General features: G+C 36.3%; 1 protein-coding gene across 10 annotated transcripts in view; it reads right to left on the reverse strand.

Annotated features, from left to right (window-relative positions):
- The window catches only part of RPS6KC1 (ribosomal protein S6 kinase C1), a 178,310-nt gene that overhangs the window by 56,477 nt on the left and 96,787 nt on the right, over positions 1-25,046 (reverse strand). For 8 of the 10 annotated variants that reach the window (XR_003209527.2, XM_025877632.2, XM_073900191.1 and 5 more), the window contains one exon: positions 24,514-24,606. The exons of the other annotated variants lie outside the window; for them this stretch is intronic. Coding sequence is in view for 7 of the 8 variants with exons in the window: in XM_025877632.2 (XP_025733417.1) it covers positions 24,514-24,606 (93 nt within the window). In the remaining variant the exon portion in view is untranslated. The remainder of the gene's footprint in view (positions 1-24,513; positions 24,607-25,046) is intronic. 10 annotated transcript variants of the gene reach the window in all.

The following is a 25,046-nucleotide window of genomic DNA, read 5'->3' on the forward strand; positions in this document are numbered from 1 at the left end:
ACTTCCCTGATGCCGAGTGATGTTAAGCACTTTTTCATGTGCCTGTTGGCCATTTAGATGTCTTGGCAGAAATGTCTGTTCATGTCTTCTGCCCATTTCTTGATTGGATTCTTTGTTCCTTGGGTGTTGAGTCTGATAAGTTCTTTATAGATTTTGGATACTACCCCTTTATCTGATAAGACATTTGCAAATATCTTCTCCCATTCTGTTGGCTGTCTTTTGGTTTTGTTGACGGTTTCCTTTGCTGTGCAAAAGCTTTTTATCTTGATGAAGTCCCAATAGTTCATTTTTGCCCTTGTTTCCCTTGCCTTTGGTGATGTGTCTAGGAAGAAGTTGCTGTGACCGAGGTCAAAGAGGTTGCTGCCTGTATTCTCCTCTAGGATTTTGATGGATTCCTGTCTCACATTTAGGTCTTTCATCCATTTTGAGTCTATTTTTGTGTATGGTGTAAGGAAATGGTCCGGTTTCACTCTCCTGCATGTGGCTGTCCAATTTTCCCAACACCATTTGTTGAAGACACTGTCTTTTTTCCACTGGATATTCTTTCCTGCTTTGTCGAAGATGAGCTGAGGGTCCATTTCTGGGCTCTCTATTCTGTTCCATTGATTTATGTGTCCTGTGTTTGTGCCAGTACCATACTGTCTTGATGATTACAGCTTTGTAATAAAGCTTGAAGTCTGGAATTGTGATGCCACCAGCTTTGGTTTTCTTTTTCAACATTCCACTGGCTATTCGGGGTCTCTTCTGGTTCCATACAAATTTTAGGATTGTAAGGAGAGAGAATCTTAAGCAGGCTCTGCACCCAGCACTAAGTCAACCCAGGGCTCGATCTAAGGACCCTGAGATCATGACCTGAGCCCAAATCAAGAGTCGGACACTTAACTGACTGAGCCACCCAGATGCCCCTTCAAATGTTTTAAATGAGCTTTGTACTTCTGTAGCAGATGGAGCTTAACTTCTAGTACTGATTAAAATTTAACAGTGTTTTCATCTGACCTAGAAAATTTATTTACTTATAAGAATACAATGTAACCATGTTCTGAAAAATTCCAAAATATTTTACAGGACCTATGAAATACAAAGATACAATACTCATTCTCAAATTGACAATGTCCTGGACTGCAACAAAGTACCCTGCCAATAATCTATAGAGTACACTGTGAGAGAAAGGAAGGGGAAGGGGAGCACAGAGAGGAATATTTTGGGAATTTTCAGTTCAAACTACCCTCTTACTGTCTTACTGTGATCCTGCAGGTGTGGGATATTTTGAGGTGCAAATTCATAGAGTATTTGAAATCTGAAAAAACACATAAATTGTTTCTTTTTGTTCTCTTTACCACTATTCAACAAGCATTTACCACATCCTTACTGCAAGGGCAACGTTGTATGTAGTTAGGCATGATCAGAGAAAACAAAGAGGAATAAGATTTAATCCCTGCCCTCCAGGACAGGTTAACGATATATTTAAGGCAACTAAAGTCACAGAGGTGAAAATAATGTACAACTGAATGGCTGAGCTTAATTCAAAGACAGAAAAGATGAGCATAGAGTTATGGAGGAGGTAAGCTTTGGTTAAGTGTTGAAGAATGGACTAAATATGAATGGGCAAGAAGGAAGAATTCAAAGGGCTGAAGAAGCTAGAGAGAAAGCATGCTCTCAAAGACTCCCACAACCCTGTATATGCTATTCCTTCAGCCTGGAACACTTCTGTGAGCTAAGTCCTACTCCTCCCTCCTTTCTTTGCTTCGCCTACTCCAAGAAGCCTATGGAGAGGCCCAAGACAGGTGGCCCTCCTGTATGTTGTCATATTACCTTAGTGGACTTCCTTCACCCAAAGCACTTTTCACACTGGGTTAACTGCCAGTTTATTTATTTATATTTCCCACTGGATTATAAACTCTGAGAGGTGGAGATAAGGTATGTTTTGTTCATTATTGTATCTCTGGTGGCTAATACCACATGTGACACATACCAGGAGCTCAATAAATATCTGTTGAATAAGGAAACAGAAATGGGGGAAAAAAAAAACATGCAGAGAAATGGTGAGGAGGCAGGCCAATTAGAATAAATGGTTTCCAGTTTTTTTGAGATAATGTGAGTAGGGAGGTATCATTCATTAATTGATTTTTCTCAACAATTTCATATATTGAGTATCTGTTATCTGCAAGTCACTACACTGAAGACCAAAAATACAAAATTAAATAAGATACAGTCACTAAGCTGGTGTTTGACATGTAATAGAGACTGATTCTCCAAAGACATGTATCTTGAGCACAGTATTTAGACTATCTTTCCTGTCTAATAGATATCTGTAAATACTGTGCCAAAATAAAAATGTTAATTTTTTTTTTTAAAAGAAGAAAAACCCATGTTCATTTGAGGTATATGAAGGCTTGCTGGAGGCACAGAAGTAATATCAAAAGCTACCATACACTCATTAAAAAAATAAAATAAAAAAAAGCTACCATACAATATCAATGAATGCTATGACAAGTAAGTTTAAGACATTAAAAAGACACAGCAAAAGATATTTAAATCAGACAGTACAGGTAAGCAAGGGAGCCTTCCAAAAGAAGACAACAATCATGAATGAGATGAAATAAAGAGAGGAAGAAAAGCAAAAGTCACTCCAGGCGGACAGGTACATCATGAGTGAAACAGGATGCCTTTATCTACCCTGCAAGTTCCATAGTTGTAACCAGGACAGCATGTCGTGGTGGTCTGGGGGCAGGCCAGGGGGCGGAGGCGGACAATTTGAGAATCAATAGAGAAAATAAGGGCTAGATCACAAAGGTCTTTGAAGGCTTAGCTAAGAAGTTAAAACTTTCTCCTAAAAACTATGTGAAGGTATTAAAGGATTTTAAGCAAGAGAGTTTTTAGTTTTAGAAAGATCATTTTTCTAAAGGATCGGTTTTATGAATTATTCTGGCAGCAGTGTTTATGATGAACTGGAAGAAAATCGGACGAGAGGCAAATGATAGTACATCTTAAAAGGGGGATAAAGAAAATAATGTATATCTTTAAATTCACAAATAATTTGGGATGCCTAAATTTTAATTTGAAACACAGCTGAAGATAAGTTAGATGTAAATAGCAGTACCCACAGGGTACTGGGTCAACCTGAAATGATTACTCTCGCTGTATGTCACCCCAGGACTCTTCATCCTATTTTGTTGAAAAAATTTGTTAACAACATAAAAAAAGTCAACAAAGACATGTTGGTCAAAATTATGGATGCTATAAGGTGTGAAAAGGGCAATATGATGTGTTAAATATAACACTCTTAAATATAGGTCACCATCCGCTACAAAAATGTCACTAAATAACAGTAAAGATATGTTAAAAGATGCACAATGATGACTACAAAAAAACACGAGAGGAGACTGCAGAGGCCACTTTTGGGCAAACAGACTTGCGCAATGGAATACAGAAAGGGCTACAGTGACCCCCGGCTGAATATAGGCAGGCCCACCAGGTGACCCACCTCAAAACAGCCATAGGCCCTCGCTAACCAATGGGTTACTTACAACTAGGCACAGTTACCAAAAAAGGGAAGACTCCATACGTGACCACACCTCCTCATCTTCCCCCGTTAAAAACAGCCCCCACCCACTGCCTGGCTGCAGACAGCCTCTTCTCTGCTGTCCCTTTGCGGTGGATTCAATAAGTTTCTACCTGCTTTGTTCACCGCCCAAGCCACCGGATTCCACCTGATGGTCGCCCCACATTTGGGGGCTCCCGTCCAAACGAGAGATACCCCATTTAGGCACCACAGACATAAGGACAGATGGCAAAAGTTTAGAACACAGAAAACATGCTAAATGTTTTTAGGTGGAAAAAGCAACGAAAAGCAAGCCAATTCCTGCTGCAGAAATCCAGAAATGAGAAGCACCAGCTTTTCCTGGAAACAAAACCAGGGAAAAAGTCTATATACTCTAATGCTGCTGCCCACCCAGCCAGGCAGCTGCCCTCCTCCCTGGCAGAAGACGAGGGGTTTATTCTCTGAAATGTGGAATCAGATACTACAGGCGCTCAAAGTGGAAATACTTGCAAAATCAATGGACTCCTTCAACTCTGTTATAAAAATTAACTACATTAAAAAATTGTTTAGTAGCAAATTGTGAAAAACTGTTTTCTTTGAAGATTAGCAGAGTCAGGTTGCTAGAAGAGAGAGTTCAAATGTGTTTATGTAATCTATTCCAGTATATTCTAACAGTGCTAAAATGGGATTACTCAGAATCACTAGCACTGAAAACTAAAACCAACTCTGACTGTTGTGCTATAAAAGTACAAAGGATACAAAAAGTTCTCTAATTATTAAAAAGAAACAAATCAACAACACTAAAGGCAAATCATAAAGAAAAAGAATGAGGAAGGGGCGCCTGGGTGGCTCAGTCATTAAGCGTCTGCCTTCGGTTCAGGTCATGATCCCAGGGTCCTGGGATCGAGCCAGCATTGGGCTCCCTGCTCCGCGGGAAGCCTGCTTCTCCCTCTCCCACTCCCCCTGCTTGTGTTCCCTCTCTCGCTGTGTCTCTCTCTGCCAAATAAATAAAATCTTTAAAAAAAAAAAGAATGAGAAGATAAAAAAATTTAACATCCTACATAAAATTAAAAAGCAAATTGATGGGCAAGGATCTTCTCCCACCCACATCGTATATTAAAATTCAACAAATTGACATATATTTACTGAATGCTTGCTTTGTGCAAGCACTGTACTAGCCATGGATAAAAAGCACAATGAACACACCAAATATGATCCCTACCCTACAGGAGCTTAAAGTTTAGCATTACAAACACTTTAATAAGTACTCTGCTGGAAGATTATGGGTCCAACTGAAATGAAGAACAATGTCTAATTCAGACATGGGACCATCAGAGAAATCCTGGCAGAAGAACAGGAGTTTCTAGTAGACAGATACAGACTAATTCTTAAATTCATATGAGGCCATAAAAAATCTCAAATATTTCTGGGGTGGGGAAGAAAGAGAGGGAGGTCCCACTATGATGGTAAGAGCTGAAAGTCAGTATAACTTAGCTGTTAATGTCTTTATGACTTCATTTGAAACCATAAGCTAGCTAATGGGGCTTAGGTGCATGTATAAACACACACAAAAAGACGGGGAGTATACATTAAAATGTAAAATAGATTCTCAGCAGGTGGCAGAGTTATGGGTAAACTGCATCTTCTTTATTTTAGCTTATTTATTCTTTCTTTTCTACAATGAACAATGTACACAATGAGAATTTTTTTGTGAAGAAACATGAAAAAAATTACTCATGTATATTCAAAACAAAGGCTTACAAACCCTTAAATAAAGAAGTCTTAAAAATCACTAAGAAAACACAGTCCTCTAATAAAAAGAAGGAAATGAAACAGTCATTTCATAAAAGGAGAAACATAAACAGCCAATAAACATTTTTAAAAATTCATCCTCATTAGCAATTAAAATTGCATATTAAAATGATAATGAAATCCAAGTTTTCATCCAGCAAATGCCATTTGTTGGTAAGGATGTTAGGAAATAAGTCTTCTTATATACTACTAGCAGGAGTATAACAGTACAATATTTCTGGATGTTAATACACACATGGATACTCTTTGATTCATGATCTCCAACTCTGAAAAAGCATACTAAGGAAATCATAATAGGAGATAATTTATCTCTAAGAATATTCATCACAGGCAGAGAAAAATAGGAAGACAACCTGAAGAGCCAAACAATTGGGAACTGATTAAATAAATTACAGTATATGGTAGAATAGTATGAAATCATTAAAGAGAATAATTTAGAACACATTTCCTAACTGGATCACATAGAATTTCTGAGGTTCACACTTTAAAGATGGTAATGGTGTATATTTCAATTTCTAACATTTTAATCAATAAATATAATAATTATTTCAATATTTTTACCTTTAAGCTAATACAGTTTGAAAGCATTAAAGTGTTTATAAAATAAACCATGCATGGTGCTAAGGATCAAATGAGACCCTGACTCAGACATTCAATTAGTTACAGCAAAACCCTATTAGTCACTGTGGAGGTTTTTGATTGCCATAGTTTTAAAAAAAAGTCATTATTCATTTATATTAATAAGGGTATCCTGATTTTTTTAAAAAGCAAACCGAAGGAATAATGCACCGAAATATAAGAAATTGATAAGGGACACAAGTGTTATAATCATCACATAAAATACAGTTCTGAATAATTACAGAGATCTCTGGTTTTGGAAAGAGATGGTCTTGGGGCTAAAACCTAGCTCTGCTACTCAGTAGTGTCTCTAGACAAGATACTTAACCGCTCTGAGTTCAGGTTCCTTTATCTGCAAGAAGTTGGAGAATATTAAATAGTTTTTGTAGAGAGGTTAGACTATTGCGTGGTATGGAGGTAGTATGTAATTCTAAGAGTTTGGTCTTTGGAAAACTAAAAATATAAAAAGCTATAGTGATCTGAAACACATTTGTAATAGCTAACTGGCTGTCAGGACCGGTGTGCTCACAATCACAATTTTCTCCTGTATCTTTTATAATTTTAACATCAATTATACATGACAATTGTAGCTGAAGGCACTACTGAAGGTCCCATAAGCTTTCACCAAACATGGTAATTACTGTGTTGATTTTTTTTTCCTTTTAAATAGACTTCATATTTTAGAGCAGTTTTAGGTTCACAACAAAACTGAGCAGAAAGTAGAGTTCCCATATACCTCCTGCCCCAAACAACCACTGCCTCCACTACTATGAACATCTTGCACAAGACTGGTCACATTCGTTGAAAGTGATGAACCTAGAGTAATACATTATTATCACTCAAATCCCACAGTTTACATTAGGGTTCACTCATGGTGTTGTACATTCTATGGTTTTTAACAAATGTATGACATTTATCCTCCATTATAATATCATACAAAATGGTTTCATTGCCCCCCCAAATCCTGTCTCCACTATTCATCTCTCTCTCCTCCCAACTGCTTATAACCACTGATTTCTCTACAGTCTCCATTATTTTGCCTCTTCCAGAATGTCATATAGTTAAAATCATACATGTAACCTTTTCTAATTGTCATCTTTCACTTACTAATATGCATTTAAGGTCCTCCATGTCTTTTCATGACTTGATAGCTCATTTCTTATACACTGAATAATATTCCATCATCTACATATAACCCAGTGTATTTATCCATTCACCTACAAAAGAACATCTCGGTGGTTTCCAAGTTTTGGCAATTATGAATAAAGCTACTATAAACATCCACGTGCAGGTTTTGGTGTGGACATAAGCTCTGAACTCATTTAAGGCAAATGCCAAGAAGGGATTTGCTGGATCCTATGTTAAGACTGTGTTTAGTTTTGTAAGAAACCACCAAACTGTCTTCCAAAATGGCTGAGCCATTCTGCAGTCCCACCAGCAATGATAGCATTCCTGTTGCTCCATATCTTTGTTAGCATTTGGTGCTGTCAAGGTTCCAATTATGGCCATTCTAATAAGTGTATAGTGGTATCTCACTGTTTTTAAGTCTGAATATACCTGATGACAAATGATGTGGAGTAGCTTTTCAAATGCCTATTTGTCATCTATATATTTTCTTTGGTGAACGTCTGTTCAGAACTTTTGCCTTTTTTTTTTTTAAATCAAGTTGTTCATTTTCTCATTGTTAGGTTTTAAGAGCTCTATACATATTCTGGATAACATTCCTTAGTATATATGTCTTTTACAAATATTCTTTCCCAATCTGTACCTTGTCTTATTCTCTTGACAGTGTCTTTTGCAGAGCATACATTTCTAATTTTAATGAAGCACAGCTTAATAATTATTTCTTTCATGGACTATGTATGACTTTGGTGATCAAAAAAATCACTGCCATACACAAGGTCATCCAGATTTTCTCCTGTTTTATCTCCTAGGAGTTTTATGGGTTTGTGTTTTCCTTTAGGTCTATGATCTACTTTTGAGTTCATTTTGTTGAATGATTTAAGGTCTGTGTCTAAGTCCATTTTTTTTTCATATGGATGTCCACTGGATGTGGAGTTCTAGCACCATTTGTTTAAGAGATTATCTTTTCTCCATGGTGTTGCTTTTATTCTTTTGTCAAAGATCCCTAGACTCTATTCATCCAGATCTATTTCTGGGCACTCTACTCTGTTCCACGAATCTGTCCATTCTTTAACAATTGTCTTAATTACCTACCGTAGCTTTACAGCGTCTTTTTTTTTTTAAGATTTTTATTTGAGAGAGAGAATGAGATAGAGAGAGCATGAGGGGGGGAGGGTCAGAGGGAGAAGCAGACTTCCCGCCGAGCAGGGAGTCCGACGCGGGACTTGATCCCAGGACTCCAGGATCATGACCTGAGCTGAAGGCAGTCGCTTAACCCACTGAGCCACCCAGGTGCCCAGCTTTACAGTAAGTCTTAAAGTCGGGTAGAGTTAGTCCTTTGAGTTTGTTCTTTTCCTTAAATACTGTATTGGATTTTCTTCAATATTATGTTGGACTTTTGTCACTTAATAAAAACTTTACAATCATTTTCTCAATATCCAAAAACTTACTTGCAATGATTTTGATTGGGATTAAACGCAATGTATCAATCAAATTGGAAAGAACTGACATCTTGACATGAATAGTCTTCCTATCCATGAACACGGAATACCTCTCCATTTATTTAGTTCTTTGATTTGTTTCCTTAGAGTTTTGTCGTTTTCCTCATATAGATGGTATATACATTTTGTCAGATTCATACCTAAGTATTTCATTTTTTTTTTAGTAGTCTCCACACCCAACATGGGGCTTAAACTCATGACCCTGAGATCAAGAATCACATGCTCTACCCACTGAGCCAGCCAGGCACCCCAGTATTTCATTTTTTGAGGGTGCTACACAAATGATACTGTGTTTTTGTGTATGTGTGTGTATTGGATTTCAAATCCCCCTTACTCATTGTTGGCACAGAAGAAAACGACTAACTTTTGTACATTAACCTTGCATGCAGCAACCTTGCTATAATCACTTAGTACCAGATTATTTTGTGGATTCTTTACATAAACGATTATGTCATCTACAAATTTTCTTTCTTCCTTTCCAATCTGCGTATCTTTCTTTTTATTGTTTTACTCATCAGTGAGGATGTCCAGGATGGAGGAAGACTAAGAAAAGGAAGGCTGAGAGGGAATATCCTTGCTTTGTTCCTGATCTTATTCAAGTTTCTCACTATAGAGAATGATGTTAGCTGTAGGTTTTTTTGTAAATGTTCTTTATCGAGTTGAGGAAGTTTCTTTCTAATTTGTTGAGAGTTTTATCATGAATAGGTGCTGGACTACATCAAATGCTTCTTCAGAACTGATTGATACAACATGACTTTTTTTTTTTTAACTCTGTTGATATGCTGGATTACATTAATTGACTTCTAAATGTTAAACCAGCCTTGCATACTTGGGATAAACCCCACTTAATTCATTGTGTATAGCTCTTTCTATATTGGATTCAATTTGCTATATTTTGATTAGGGTTTTTGCACCTATGTTCATGAGAGATGTTGGTCTGTAGTTTTTATTTCTTATAATAGCTTTTATTTTAGTGTTAGGATAATGCTAGCTGCATAAAATGAGTTAGGAAGTATCCCCTCTGCTTCTATAATCTGAAAGAGACTGTAGGGAATTGGTATCTCTTCCTTAAAAGTTTCATAGAGTTCACCAGTGAACCCATCCAGGCTGATACTTTCTGTTTTGGAAGGTTCTTAATTACTGATTCAGTTTCTTCAATAGATACAGGCCTATGATTGTATGTTTCTTCTTGGGTGAGTTTTGGCAGATTGTGTCTTTTAAGAAATTGGTCCATTTCATCCAGGTTATCAAATTTGTGGGCATAGAATTATTCACAATAGGGGCGCCCGGGTGGCTCAGATGGTTAAGCGTCTGCCTTTGGCTCGGGTCATGATCCCAGGGTCCTGGGATCGAGCCCCACATCGGGCTCCTGGCTCAGCAAGGAGTCTGCTTCTCCCTCTCCCTCTGCCTCTCTCCTGGCTCATGCTCTCTCTCTCTCTCTTTCTGTATCTCTGCGTCTCAGATGAATAAATAAAATCTTTAAAAGAAAAAAAGAATTATTCACAATATTCCTTTATTACCTTTTTAATGTCCATGTCTATAGTGATACACTCTCATTTCTGATCTTAGAAATTTATGCCAGCTTCCTTTTTTCTTACTTAGCCTAGCTAAAGGCTTATTGGTTTTATTTATCTTTTCAAAGAACCAGCTTTTGGGTTTGTTCATTTTCTCGACTGATTTCCTATTTTCAATTCCACTGATTCCTACTTAAATTTAACTTTTTTTTTTTTAAAGATTTTATTTATTTGACAGAGAGAGACACAGAGAGAGAGGGAACACAAGCAGGGGGAGTGGGAGAGGGAGAAGCAGGCTTCACACCCAGCAGGGAGCCCGATGCGGGGCTCGATCCCAGGACCCTGGGATCATGACCTGAGCCGAAGGCAGACGCTTAACGACTGAGCCACCCAGGTGCCCCTTAAATTTAACTTTATTTATTTTCTTCTGCTTACTTTAATTTGCTCTTCTTTTTCTAGTTTCCTAAGGTCAAAACTTAGATGACTGATTTTAGATTTCTTCATTTTTAACATATGCATTCAGTGCTATAAATTTCCCTCTAGCCCTGTTTTTGCTGCATCTTACAAACTTTGATAAGTTGTATTTTCATTTTCATTGAATTGAAAGTATTTTAAAATTTCTCTTCAGATTTCTTCTTTGACTTATGTGTTATTTAGAAGTGTGTTATTTAATCTCTATACATTTGGGGATTTTCTAGCTATCCTTCTGTTATCAATTTCTAGTTTAATTCCATTGTGGTCTGAGAACAGATATTCTGTGATTTCTACCATTTTAAACTTGTCAATCAAGTAGTGTTTTACGACCAGGAATGTGGTCTAATTTGGTGAATGTTCCATGTGAGCTTGAGAAGAATATATTTTCTGCTTTTGTTGGATGAAGAAGTCTATAGATGTCCAGCTATGTCCAATTATGTTGATTGATGGTGCTCTTGAGTTCCACTATGTCCTCAGTGATTTTCTGCCAGCTGGATCTGTCCATTTCTGATACAGAGGTGTTGAAGTCTTCAAATAGTAGTTATTTCTCCTTCGCCTTGTAGTTTTACTACTTTTTGCCTTATGTATTTTGATGCTCCATTGTTAAGCACATACACTCTATAAATCGTTATGTTTTCTTGGAGAATGACCCCTTTATCATTATTCCTGATAATCTGCCTTGCTCTGACGTCTGTCCTGTCTGAAATTATTATAGCTACTCCCACTTTCCTTTGATAGTGTGAACATGGTATATCTTTCTCTAACCCTCTCACTTTTAATCTGTATGTGTCTTTTACATTTATAAAGTGAAGTTTCTTATAAACAACAAATAGTTGGTTCTTCTTTTTTTTTAAATCAACTCTGACAATCTCTGTCTCTTAATTGATAAATCTGGAGCACTCATGTTTACAATTATTGATAAAGTTGGATACCTACCATATTTTTTTACTGCTTTCTATTCATTGCCCTTGTTTTCTTTCCTATTTTTTCTCCCATTCTTTTTCTGCCCTTTGTGGCTTTAATTGAGCATTTCATATTATTCCATTTTCTTTCCTTTTTTAGCATATCAATTATACTTTTTTCCCCACTTTTCTTATTGGCTGTCCCAGGGTTTGCAATATACATTTACAACTAATCCAAGTCCACTTTCAAATAATACTATACTGCTTCTCAGGCAGTACAAGTACTTTATAATAGCAAAATATTCCTAATTCATCTCTCCCATCCCTTGTAGCATTGCTCTTATTCATTTCACTTACACATAAGTATAAATAAGCATACACATACACACACATATACACACACAAGCATACATAATTGAACACATTGTCACTATTATTTTAAACAGACTGTTCGTTTCTCTTTCTTCTTCTCCTGGTATTCCCATTACATGTATGTTATGCCTTTTGCAGTTATCCCGCAGTTCTTGGATGTTCCATATTTTTTTAGTCTTTATTCTCTTTGCTTCTTAGTTTTGGAAGTTTCTACTGATATATCCTCAAGCTGAGAGATTCTTTCCTCAGCCCTGTCCAGCCTATCAATGAGCCCATCAAAAGCATTCTTCATCTCCATTATAGTATTTTTTATCTCTAGCATTTTTTAAAATTCTTCTTAGAAATTCCATCTCTATGCTTATATTACCCATCTGTTCTTGCATGTTGTCTACTTTTTCTGTCAGTACACAGCATATTAATTATAGCTATTTTAAATTCATGGTCTGATAATTCCAACATCCCTCCATATCTGAGTCTGGTTCTGATTCTTGCAGTCTCTTCAAACTGTTGTTGTAGGGGTTTTTTGGTTTTTTGCTTGTTTGTTTTGCCATTTTGCATACCTTCTAGTTTTTTGTTGAAAGTTGTATGTGATATATTAGGTAAAAAGAACTCCAATAAACAGGCCTTTAGTAATGTGGTAAGATAGATGTTGGAGGAAGGAAAGAATTCTACGCCCCTATGATTATGTCTCAGTCATTCAGTAAGCCTGTGGCCATGGGCTGTGACCTTCACAAGTTCCTATGGGATTTTTTCCAGCTTTAGGTGGAACTAAATGGTTGCAGGGGACTGGAGTTGGGTATTTCTCTTTCCTCCCACTGGAAGGTCAGAGGGGGATTAGAGTTGGGTATTCCCTTTCCCCTACACCGAAGGCTAAAGCTGTCCAGAACTCGGTATTTCCCTGCCCCAAAGCCAATGATAAAAGCTCATTGGTTAGGCTCTGGTAAAATCATTTGTCTTGAAGACAAGCCTTGTTAAGAATAGAACGCTCTACGAAATAAATCAATCAGAGAAAGACATGTATCATATGACCTCACTGATATGAGGAATTCTTAATCTCAGGAAACAAACTGAGGGTTGCTGGAGTGGTGGGGGTGGGAGGGATGGGGTGGCTGGGTGAATAGACATTGGGGAGGGTATGTATTATGGTGAGCGCTGTGAATTGTGCAAGAGTGTTGAATAACAGATCTGTACCTCTGAAACAAATAATACATTATATGTTAAAAAAAAGAAGAAGAAGAAGAAGATAGCAGGAGGGGAAGAATGAAGGGGGGGGGATCGGAGGGGGAGATGAACCATGACAGACGATGGACTCTTAAAAACAAACTGAGGGTTCTAGAGGGGAGGGGGGTGGGAGAATGGGTTAGCCTGGTGATGGGTATTAAAAAGGGCACGTTCTGCATGGAGCACTGGGTGTTATACGCAAACAATGAATCATGGAACACTACATCAAAAACTAATGATGTAATGTATGGTGATTAACATAACATAATAATAAAAAATAAAATTAAAAAAAAGAATAGAATGTTCTAGTATATTTCAAAATGGCTACTTTCCCCCTCTCTCAATGAAAGCCTGAGGGTATTTTTCCTCCAATACTCACTGTGAGAACCTGGTAGAGCTCTAAAAGGTAAAACTCACAAAAATATGGGGGCAACCCCTGGAATTTTTAACTCTCAGACTTGTCCCATCAAGCCTCCAGCAATTTGTCAATTACAGTCTCATTTTCTACGCAGGCACTAGTTTTCATGTAGGATTCTGCTCCAGTAAGCAGTGATTCTCTGTATCTGTATGTCCGTCTCTCCAATTTTGGGGCAGCCATTTGCCCTATGACTTCACTTCTCTGATGGATCTAAGAAGAGCTGTCGATTTTTCAGTTTGTTTAGCTTTTTACTTCTTGTTAGGATGGAGTGGAGCCTTCCAAGCTCTTTCCATGCCAGACCAGAAACCAGAAGGTATTACATTGATTTTTAAATGTATTTTTTTTCCTAAGTAGGTTCCATTCCCAGCATGGAGCCCAGTGCAGGGCTTGAATTCACCACCCTGAGATCAAGACCTGAGCTGAGATCAAGAGTCGGATGCTTAACCAACTGAGCCACTCAGATGCCCCAATTCTTAAATGTATTTTTAAGTTATTTATAAACATAGGTTTTCGGCACCAAAATTATTAGTAGCATGTTACACACAAAACCACAGTAACAGACTACTTCATTTTAAATATATCTAAATCTATAGTACTGCTGAATAGACTACAATATATTGAAACTATGGTTATATTGTATTTGCAGGTTCTAATTTGAGAATTTTTACTGTAAAGTACTATTTTTACAATATGCTTATATATTTAAACTAAATACTAACATTATAGTAGTAGGATGTACTGTTTTCTTATATATACAACAAATTAATTTATACATTTATTATAAAGTAACATTCACAGGGATGATTTTTTAAAGATTACAACAGAATAAAATTTTTCAAAATATATGGAACCATGTTAAATCAGCTAACTTTCCCTATAATATGTAATCAATAAATTGTAGCAATAATTATTAATCCATACCTGCCTTACTATTAATTTCTTTTATATGTCTTTGTCCCATACTACTTCAATTCTTAAATAGAATGAACTATGGGAGGGGCACCTGGGTGGTTCAGTTGGTTAAGCGTCTGCCTTCGGCTCAGGTCATGATCCCAGGGTTCTGGGATCGAGTCCCACATCGGGCTCCCTGCTCAGCAGGGAGCCTGCTTCTCCCTCTCCCTCTGCCTGCCGCTCCCCCTGCTTGTGTGCTCTCTGTCAAATAAATAAAATCTTTAAAAAAAATGAACTATGGGAAATGAAGGAAGAGAAATATTAGTTTTGTCATTTTGAAAATGGTATATATATGGAATCATACAATATATAATTATTTGAGAGTGGTTTTTTTTCACTCAGGATAATGACCTTCATGCAATCATCCCAGCAGATGCATATTTCAACAGTTCATTCCTTTTTTTGATGAGTAATATCACATGGTATTAATGTACTACAGTTTAACTGTTCACTTATTATAAGATATTTTGGTTGTTTCCACATTGGGGCTATTACAAAAAAAGTTTTCTAACAGGTGTATAGTGACATCTCTGTGATCTTATTTTGCATTTCTCTAATGACTAGTGATGCTGAACATCTTTTCATGTGCTAATTTGCCATAATTTCATTTGGTGAAATGGTTTTTCATATCCTTTGGTAATTTTCTAGTTGGACTGTTTGGGTTTTAATGTTAAGTTTCAAGAATTCTATATAAATTCTAAATGAGTTTTTTGTAATACACGCAATTTGCAAATAATTTCTCCCAGTCTGCAGCTTTTCAGCCTTTTAATAGGCTTCTTGCAGACCAAAAGTTTTTAATCTTGATAGTCTAATATGTCAATTTTTCCTTTTACGGATCATGCTTACAGCATGATGTCTAAAACTTATATAAACCAAGGCTTAAGTCCTAAAGATTTTTCCTATGTTTACTTCTAAAAGTTTTATGTTTTGCATTTAAATGTGTGATCCATTTTGAGCTAATTTTTGTATAGGTGTGAGATACAGGCCAAGGGTTTGGGGTTTGGGGTTTTGCTCTGTTTTGTTTTTTTGTGTATTTTTTGGCAACGGACACCCAATTGCTTCTGCACTCTTTGTTAAAAAGACTATCCTTCCTACATTGAACTGCTTTTGCACCTTTGTCAAAAGTCAGCTGGCCATACACTGTCTATCCTGCCCCACTGATTTGTGTCCCTCTACACACCAATACAACACAGTCCTGACTGCTGCAGCTATGCAACTCCTGAAATCGAGTGATTATACCCACTTTATTCTTTTTACAAAATTGTTTCGGCTATCATAGTTCCTATACCTTCCCATATAAATTTTTTAATAATCTCACCTACATCAACACACACACACAAAAAAACTTCCCTGAGAATCTGATAGGAATTGCGTTAAAATTGTATATCAATTATGACTATAAAGGGTACCGTATTTTTAATTCCAGTTTCTATGTATTCACTGTTAGTATGCAGAAATAGAATATATTTTTGTATGCTGATTTTATATCTTGCAACCTTGCTGAATTCACTTACTAGTTCTGATTTTTTGGTAGATATCAATGGTTTTATATGTGTAAACCATTACATCACTTTCAAATACAGCTGTATTTCTTCCTTTCCAACCCATATGCCTTTTATTTCCTTACCTTCTTGAATAGTACTTTCTAGAGTACTATGTTTAATAGAAGTGCTAAGAATCTGCCTTGTTCCTGATCTTCAGGGGTAAAGCATCCAGTCATTCACCATGAAGTATGCCATTAGCTGTAAGTTTTCTGTAGCTAATCTTTACCAAGTTGAAGAAGTTCCCCTCTATTCCTAGTTTTTAGAGAGATTTTTTTTTCATGAACTGGTGTTGAGTTTTTTAAATGCTTTCTCATCAATTGCTACAATCATGTGATTTTTCTTCTTTATCCTGTTACTGTAGTTGCACTACACTGATTTTATTTCAATTCAATTAGCCAACATATAGTACATCATTAGTTTCAGATGCAGTGTTCAATAATTCATCAGTTGCATATACCACCTAGTGCTCATCACATCACGTGCCCTCCTTAATGCCCACACTGATTGATTTTCAAATGCTATACCAACTTTGCATTCCTGGAATCAACCCTACTTGGTCACAGTACATAATTCCTTTTAGATATTGCTGATTTCTATTTCCTAATATTTTGAGGATTTTTGTATCTATGTTCATGAGAAATCCTGATCTATAATTTTTTTTTTTTTTGTATTATCTGATTTTGTTATTAGGACAACACCGACCTCATAAAATGAACTGGGAACTATTTCACCTTCTATTTTCTGGAAAAGAATATGCAGAATTGGTGTTAATTCTTTTTTTCTTTAAATTTTTTATTGTTATGTTAATCACCATACATTACATCATTAGTTTTTGATGTAGTGTTCCATGACTGTTTGTGCATAACACCCACAATTGGTGTTAATTCTTTAAAAATTTGGTAAAATTCTGGGGTGCCTGGGTGGCTCAGTTGGTTAAGCGACTGCCTTCGGCTCAGGTCATGATCCTGGAGTCCCGGGATCGAGTCCCACATCGGACTCCCTGCTCGGCAGGGAGTCTGCTTCTCCCTCTGACCCTCTTCCCTCTCATGCTCTCTATCTCTCATTCTCTCTCTCTCTCAAATAAATAAATAAAATCTTTAAAAAAAAAATAAATAAATAAAAAATAAAAATTTGGTAAAATTCTCCAGTAAAACCATTTGAGCCTCAATATTTCATTTTAGGAGTATTTTAATTGTAAATACAATGCCCTTAATAGTAATAGGGCTATTCAAATTATCCACTTCATACTGGATGGTAGTCTACACTCTTCTACAAATTGGTCCATTTCATCTAAATCATCAAATTCATATGTATAGGGTTGTCTGTACTATTCCTTTATTATCTTTTTGATATCTGCAGTACTATACTATTTTATTACTGACAAAGTAATTTTGAGTCTTTTCATATATTTTTTTCTCAGTCTTGCTAAAGGTTTATCAATTTTACTTATCTTGGCAAAGAACGAACTTTGTGTTTCACTGATTTTTCTCTGATTTTTATTTGCAATTTCACTGATCACTACTCTTACCTTTATTTCCTTCTGCTTGCTTAAGGTTTGTTTTGCTCTTTTTCAGTTTTATGGAGTGGGAGCTTAGAGTTTTTATTGATTTGGGACTTTTCTTCTTTTCTAATGCAAGCATTTAGTGCTATAAAAATTCTGTCAGCATGCTTTGGCTGTGTCCCATCAATTTTTTATTTCCCATCAATTTTGGTATATTCTTTTGTATTCATTCAACTATATATTCAACAAACTGATGTCTGGTATATACATATCTAGGACTGCTGTGTGTTCTTGGTGGATTGACTCTTATCATCATATAATGTTCCTCTCTGGCTCTTATAATTTTCTTTGCTCTGGAGCCTCCTTTATGTTTTGTTTGTTCTCTGTTTTTTGTGTATTTTCTTTTGCCTTCCCCACTGTGGGTTACTTTAACATTTTTTATAATTCCATTTTCTTTATCTATAGTGTTTTTTTAGTGTATCTCTTTATCTCTTTTTATAGCTTTTTCAGTGTTTGCTCTAGTTATTATATTTACATAAGACCACCATCTCCTGGTGTCATCATTTTACCATTTCAAATGAAGTGTAGAAAACTTATCTCTCTTTATATCCTTTTACACGCCCTCATTTATAACACAATTGTCTTAAAATATTTTCTCTACATACTTTTAGAAACAGGTCAGTTATAATTTTTGTTCAACCATAAAAAATCATTTAGAACACTCAAGAGGAAAAGAAGTATTTACTCATATTTTACCCTTTTCACTGTTCATTCATCCTTCCGAACGTTCTAAGATTCCTACTTTCAATATTTCCTTTGTGTTTAGAGAACTTACTTTAGCTATTCTTTTAGGATAAATTAATTAGTGGCAAATTCTCATAGTGTTCATTCATCTGAGAATGGCTTGATTTCCCCTTCATTTTTGAAGAATATTTTCACAGGATATAGAATTCTGGGTTGACACAATTCTTTTCTTTCAGGACTTAAAAAAATGGTGTGCCACTTTTTATGGACTCAATGGTTTGTGATGAGAAATCCACTGTCATTCAAACTGTTTTTCTTCTATAGGTAAAGTGTTTCCCTCACACTGCTTTCAAATTTTTTTCTTTGTCTCATTTTTGAGAAGTTTGACTATGAGATGCCTTGCCATGGATTGCTTTGGATTTACCCTTTTTTGGATTCAGCTTCTTGAATCTGTAGGTTTATGTCTGGCCATTATCTCTTCAAATACTTTTCAGCTTCACCCTCCTCCTCTTCATCTATGACCCTAATGACACCCAAGTTAGAACTTTTGATTTAGTCTCATAGGTTCCTGTCTCTGTTCACTTTTTCCCCCATTTTATTTTCTCTTTAGATTGGGTAATTTCTATTGTCCTATCTTCAAATTTACTATTTCCTCTGTCTTATCCCATTGTTGAGCCCACTGAGGTTTGCTTTTGCCTCTCTCTCTTATCGTATTTTTCAGTTCTACAGCTTCCATTTGGTTTTTCTTTGTATCTTCTATTTCTTTGTTGAGACTTTCTATTTTTTGTTTGTTTCATATGTGTAATTGCTCACTGAAACATTTTTATGATGGCTGTTTTAAACCTTGACAGATAGCTTTAACATCTGTGTCATCTCAGTGTTGGTATCAGTTGATTATCTTTTCTCAATGATGTTCCTTTTTTTTTTTTAAGATTTTATTTATTTATTTGAGAGAGAGTGAGGGAGAGAGAGCATGAGCTGGGGGAGATGGAGAGGGAGAAGCAGACTCCGTGCTGAGCAGGGAGCCTGATTTGGGGCTCAATCCCAGGACCCTGAGATCATGACCTGATCCAAAGGCAGATGCTTAACTGACTGAGCCACCCAGGTGCCCCGATTCTCAATGATTTTCTACAGAAAGCTGGATGTTTTGGGTATTGTAAGATGTTGCATCTTGTAAAAAAATTTTATTTCAGCATTCCTTCTCTGACATGATTCTGATGGAGGAAAGAGATAATTAGTTTGCTTCTACCAGGTAGAGGTGGAAGTTCAGGTTCCCCTTTTGGCCTTCAGTGATATCTGGGGGAGGAAAATGGGACTCCTAGTTAACTGCTGGGTAGAAGTAGGAGTTCAGGCCTCTGCTGATACCACCCTAGCTGGGAAGAACAGAGATGCTTCATTACTGCTCCTCATGGAGCCTTCACTTTACACCATGTGGGAGGTAGCTTCATTACCACTGGGTAGTGGTCAAATCCTAAATCTCTAGCAGGCCTCCTTTAACACTACCTCAGTGGGGAAAGGATGGGGAGCCTCTTTACCACCAGCTGGGGCTAAAAGTCCAGGGTCCCAAGTAGTCACAACTGATATGTGTCATTTCTGCCCAGTGGGGATATAAGTTCCAGATCCCCTCACTTGGCCATTTCTGACACCAACCTAATAAAAGGATGCAGCACCTCATTGCAGTCTTGCAAGGATGAAAGTATAGGTACCTCACATGGCCTTTGCTATTGTAGTGCGGTAGTGCCAAAGTTTTTCTGTGGTGCTGGCTGGAGTAGGGTGGTTACTGTCTAAGTTTTCTGTCTTACTAAGCTGCCCATTTCATAGTCCTTTGGCTAGAAAGAGCAGGTTTTTGTTAAGTTTGCTTTCTGTCTGTTCCTGTTAGCTTTGCTGAGTTGCTCATTTCTCCAACATCCAGTCTGTGAGGAAAAGAAAGTACAGGGAATTTACCACTACACAGTCATTGGGTCCCAATGTCATTAGCCAGTCTTCCTTCTACTCTCTAGTTTCCAGTCTTCCTATTGTTTGTTTTCTGTATAACATCCAGAGTTTTAGTTATACTTAGCAGAAAAAAATATGGAAAAGGATCTCTTTCTATAAGCAATTCCATCTTTCTACAAGCAAAAGTGCAACACTTGTAATTTGATATCATTTAAGTAATATTTTTGCCACACTGTTTAATAAAGGTCAAATTCCTCTTAATCCAGTTCAACCCAATGTTCTCTTAATGAGCAAATACCAAGTATTGATGCTTCTGTGTTCCCAATAAGGACACTTTATCTATTTATCATCATAGAAAATATTATTTAGGAAACTTAAAAAGTAAGTACTTACTTTGTACTTTTTTTTGAGAGAGAGAGAGAGTATGTGAGTGGGGGACAGGCAGGGCAGAGAGTGAGGAAGAGAGAGAATCCCAAGCAGGCTCCATGCCCGGCAGAGCCTAATGTGGGGCTCGATCATGATGTGAGCTGAAACTGAGTCGAAAGCCTAACCGACTGAGCCACCCAAGCACCCCATACTTATTTTTTAAGGTTCTCTCAACATCTACTCAATCTGAACAATCTACATAAATTTTCTCAAAAAATATTTTAGCTAAAATTATATTTTTTTTCAATGGCAAGTCAAACTAAGAATTCTGCCTGCCAAGCTTGAGATAAAGTTGAAAAGATATCTTGATTATAAAATACCAAGGCGTTTGATTTAATAGTGATTAGTTTTACAAAGTATGTGGCATCTCTTATAACAATGATTTATCAAGCATCCTACTGAAGTTGTTTGTTAAGGAGTGAGAATGAATTTGAGCAATCCAGCTGTCTTAACTGATTGACCCTGCAAACACTAGACACACACCCACATGCACGAGGACTCTGGCTGCATACAACCCAGAAGAGTTAACTGGACATGAAGGGAACGTATCTTGGTATTATTACTCTACTGTTCAAGTCAGTGTCTTCCAAGCCTTTTTTTTTTTTAAACTCTTTTTTAAATGCACAGGAAGTTGCAAAAACAGTAGAGTCCCATGTACCCTTCACCCGGCTTCTCCCAATGGTGATATCTTATATAGCTATAGCACAATAACAAGACCAGGAAACTGCCATTAGTACATAACTATTTACTAGATTATAGACATCTTTATTCTTTCTGTAGGTAAGTTATACAATATTGAACTTTCTCAGAAACTCTCCCTGCATTTGGGCATTCTACTACCAGTCAAATGACCAATCCAGACTTCTAACTCAACTGCAAATTACCTATATATAAACAGTCCTTATACACGAAATCATATACACACCCTAATTATACATACCTCATGCACACATGCACAAACTTACATGGAAACAATAGCAATCCATCCTTCTCATCAAAGTATTGGTTTTTTACTAATTTCTACTTTTCCTTGCTATTACTACATGAAGACCATGTGTAAGTGAATGTGAGGGCTAACAGAAATCTTTAGAAGTTACCTAATGTAAAAGTCCATCCAGTGCTTGAATTCTTTCTACAACAACCCCACCAATGACCCTTCAGCCTTCAATATCTCTAATGACAAAAAACAAGTAAGTATGATGGAATCCAGTCTGCCTTTGGTCAATCCTAATTCTTTAAACATTAGCTAAACTTGAAAACTTGTACTCATTTAGTTCTGGTTGTATCCTTTGGGGATAGTAACAAACAAATCTTATCCTTCACTACCTTTTTTCCAGGAAAGCCATACATCCTGGTTTGCCTAAGGTGATCACAGTTTGCACCTCTTGATGTGGGCATAATATCCTCTTTCATCCTCAAGATTTGCACAAAACATTATGTAATCACGTTATCCTGGGTAGCCCTCAAAAATATGAAGTACACACATGTTTTTATCAGGTAAACCATACTTCATTTTTTCAGCTATTCTTTGTATATGATTTTGAGGACCCCCTCACTAGCCTTATCATTCTTGCTTCTAAATGTACACCAGCTTATTTATATTCCAAGAGCCCTAATGCTTAAATTCCTTGTTGCATATATATGTTAATGAAGGATTTTGTTATCCCAGTTGAAGAAGAAAAAGTCATTTATTTCCCTTTGAATACTAGACCAAGATACAGCAATGGAATTATTTCTCTAGGTGTCTTGAGCAATGGTACTAGGGAGCAGTCTCACATTATACCAGTAGGTGTCACTCTATATATGATATACTTAAAATTATTCAAGTTTCCAATTTATTCCTTCAACAAATATTTATCAAGCACCCATTATGTGTCAAGCATGATTCTAGGCACTGAGAATACAGAGAAAAAGAAAGACAAGATCTTGTTCTCATGGAGCTTACAGTCTAGATATTGATGAACAGATTTGATTTACTTTCTATTTAAAAGTCTGTAAAATCCTATTCCTAGGGACATTTATTTTCCTAAGTTTATAGACAATAACATTCAAAATAATTCATAAAGAACAAATACTGCAATGAAACAAAATCAGAGAAACTATGGTCTGTACAGGCTTAGATTAATATATCCTGTGTATCTGCTAGCCATTTCAATGTATTCAACACTGTTCTTCCAAACTTCCAGTTTCTAAAACCCAAATGGAAAAGAATTTATCTTAAAATAAGTCAAATTTTTAAAAATCTAGTAATTTTTTTTACAAAGAGTGACTCTGTTGTAAATTTTAAAAGATTATTTGCAAAGCTTATTAATTCCCAAATACATATTTCCTTATCTCTACTTAGAAAGTTAAATGTCACCTTCTCAACACCTTCTCAACATACTTCCCAGGTTAACAGAATAAAGACAGTGGCAAATTGTGCCTCAACACAGAATTTAAGAATTCCTCCACTGCTGAAAGTGCTTGTTTGGATAAACCTGTGAGACTCATAGATATTACCAGGACTTCAAGGTGACTTAACTCATGATTAGAGCATATCAATGAAAAGTCATACTTTATCAAAATAAATACATCAAAGAGAGGGAACAGACACTGTACATCAAAAAAGTGTATTTGCTTGTACAGAAATCCAAGAACCCAGGAACTATTCAGTTCCTATTTTGCTTCCCTGTACTCTCAAACAGAATGTTCTCCAAACTGGAAAAGCTAGGAAAAACATGGTTAAAGAAATGTTTCAGGCTGAAAAGTACTACTGCTTAGAATTCTTTAAGTCAAAATTCAGTTATATGAATTTGAGAAAAATGATACTTATAAAATTCAGTAAGACACTGAGAGCTTCATGTAATATCCAACCTAACATTCCCTTCGGAATACCGCAAACCATTAGTTCCTGTCTAACTTGCCTGAAATATACTGTTTATTGTTTAGTTTTAGCAACAAATCACATGCATATTTTAGAACCTAAGAAGTACTCAATGAACAGTAAGTTACAAACGAACACTAAGGTGCTTCATAAAAGGTGGTTAATATAAAAAGACCACCTAAATTTATACCTTAATATTAAATAAAGCATTTTCTTTTACTCTGAAAAAGGTAAGGTGGTGGTTGATAAATACATTTAAAACATGGTTTACTGTATATGGTTTTTAAATTACACTTGTAAGCTCTCAGCCAGTACTGTGAATTTTTAGTGTACCTGAGATGTCACCAAATTTGGGGAAACTCAAAAGCAGGTATCTCTGTTATCTCTTTATTTTTTATTCCAGTTACAAAAGTGTGTGTGTATAAAGGTGGGGGGGTGGGGGGTGATGTGCTAGGAAAAAAAATGCTTTTGGATTCACAAAGATCTAGGTTTGAATTCCAGTACTACCCTAAACTAGCAATGTAACTTCTGGGCAAGTTACTTACCCTGTTCTAACTATCACTTTCCTACCATGATGGGGAAAGCAGGGTTGTGGGAAGGACTAAGCAAGTTGTTTTATATGATATGCCTAATAGACGGCCTGACACATAGTAGGTACTCAGTAAATGGCAGTTCTTAGAAGAGTGCCATTTTTCTGTTTGATCATTAGATTGACTATACCAGTTAATGTTGAAAATTACTAACAAGTCTTTGTAACTAACAAAAAGTGTATCTTTACCCTGCTCTAACAGGTTTATAAAACCAAACCCTTACTCAACTTGAATGCCAACAAATATGCATCTTCTCCTTTAGCTCAAATATATTTTGCATGACCTTACATGAATTGCTTAGATAAAAGCTTTTTCTCTTCTGCTTTTGTTATTTTAAAGTGCAGATGCATTTGAGTCATTTTCTCCTTTTGTTTCATATCCTTAAGATCCAGAGCTTCAAAGACATAATGTCAGCATGCAGTCGATTTATGACTGAACTCTTGAAGAGACACTGAAGAATTACCTTGTCAATCACCCCAAGGACTCTGAAGGCCTTCAGCTCCTCGGCAGGGCTCCTTAGGTTCCAAGGGGGCCTTGAACTTAGTGATCCTGGAGGCTAATGGAAGATATCAAAGATTATACATCAATCAGGGAGGTACTTGAAGGAAGACTGCCTGCTGAAGCAAATGCCAGGCCAAAGGAAACTAAATTTATCATAAATCAGAGAATGGAAAGATGAAAGGAGGAAGTTTCTGTTTGTCTGTAATGTAAAATAAAAAAAAATCAAATCAAAAAGAAAGAAAATCAAAAAGAAAAAGCAAGAAAAAAGTTTCAAGTAAATAAATCATGATAACATTGAAAACAAAATTTTAAAAAGAAAAAATAATGAGCTGGTATAATTTCTAGAGCAATAATTCAATTCAAAACTGTACAGCTATAATGAAACTTTGTAACAAATGGAAAACTGAGCCAACCATGAATCACAGCCTTATATTTACCCCAGATGGCTCAAGAGTAACTTAGAGGGGGAGTACTAAAAAACAATGTAATAATTGA

The sequence above is a fragment of the Callorhinus ursinus genome, unplaced genomic scaffold (genome assembly GCF_003265705.2).
Source record: "Callorhinus ursinus isolate GAN/ISIS: 27379988/994484 unplaced genomic scaffold, GSC_fseal_2.0 scaffold13, whole genome shotgun sequence".
Classification (NCBI taxonomy): domain Eukaryota; kingdom Metazoa; phylum Chordata; class Mammalia; order Carnivora; family Otariidae; genus Callorhinus; species Callorhinus ursinus.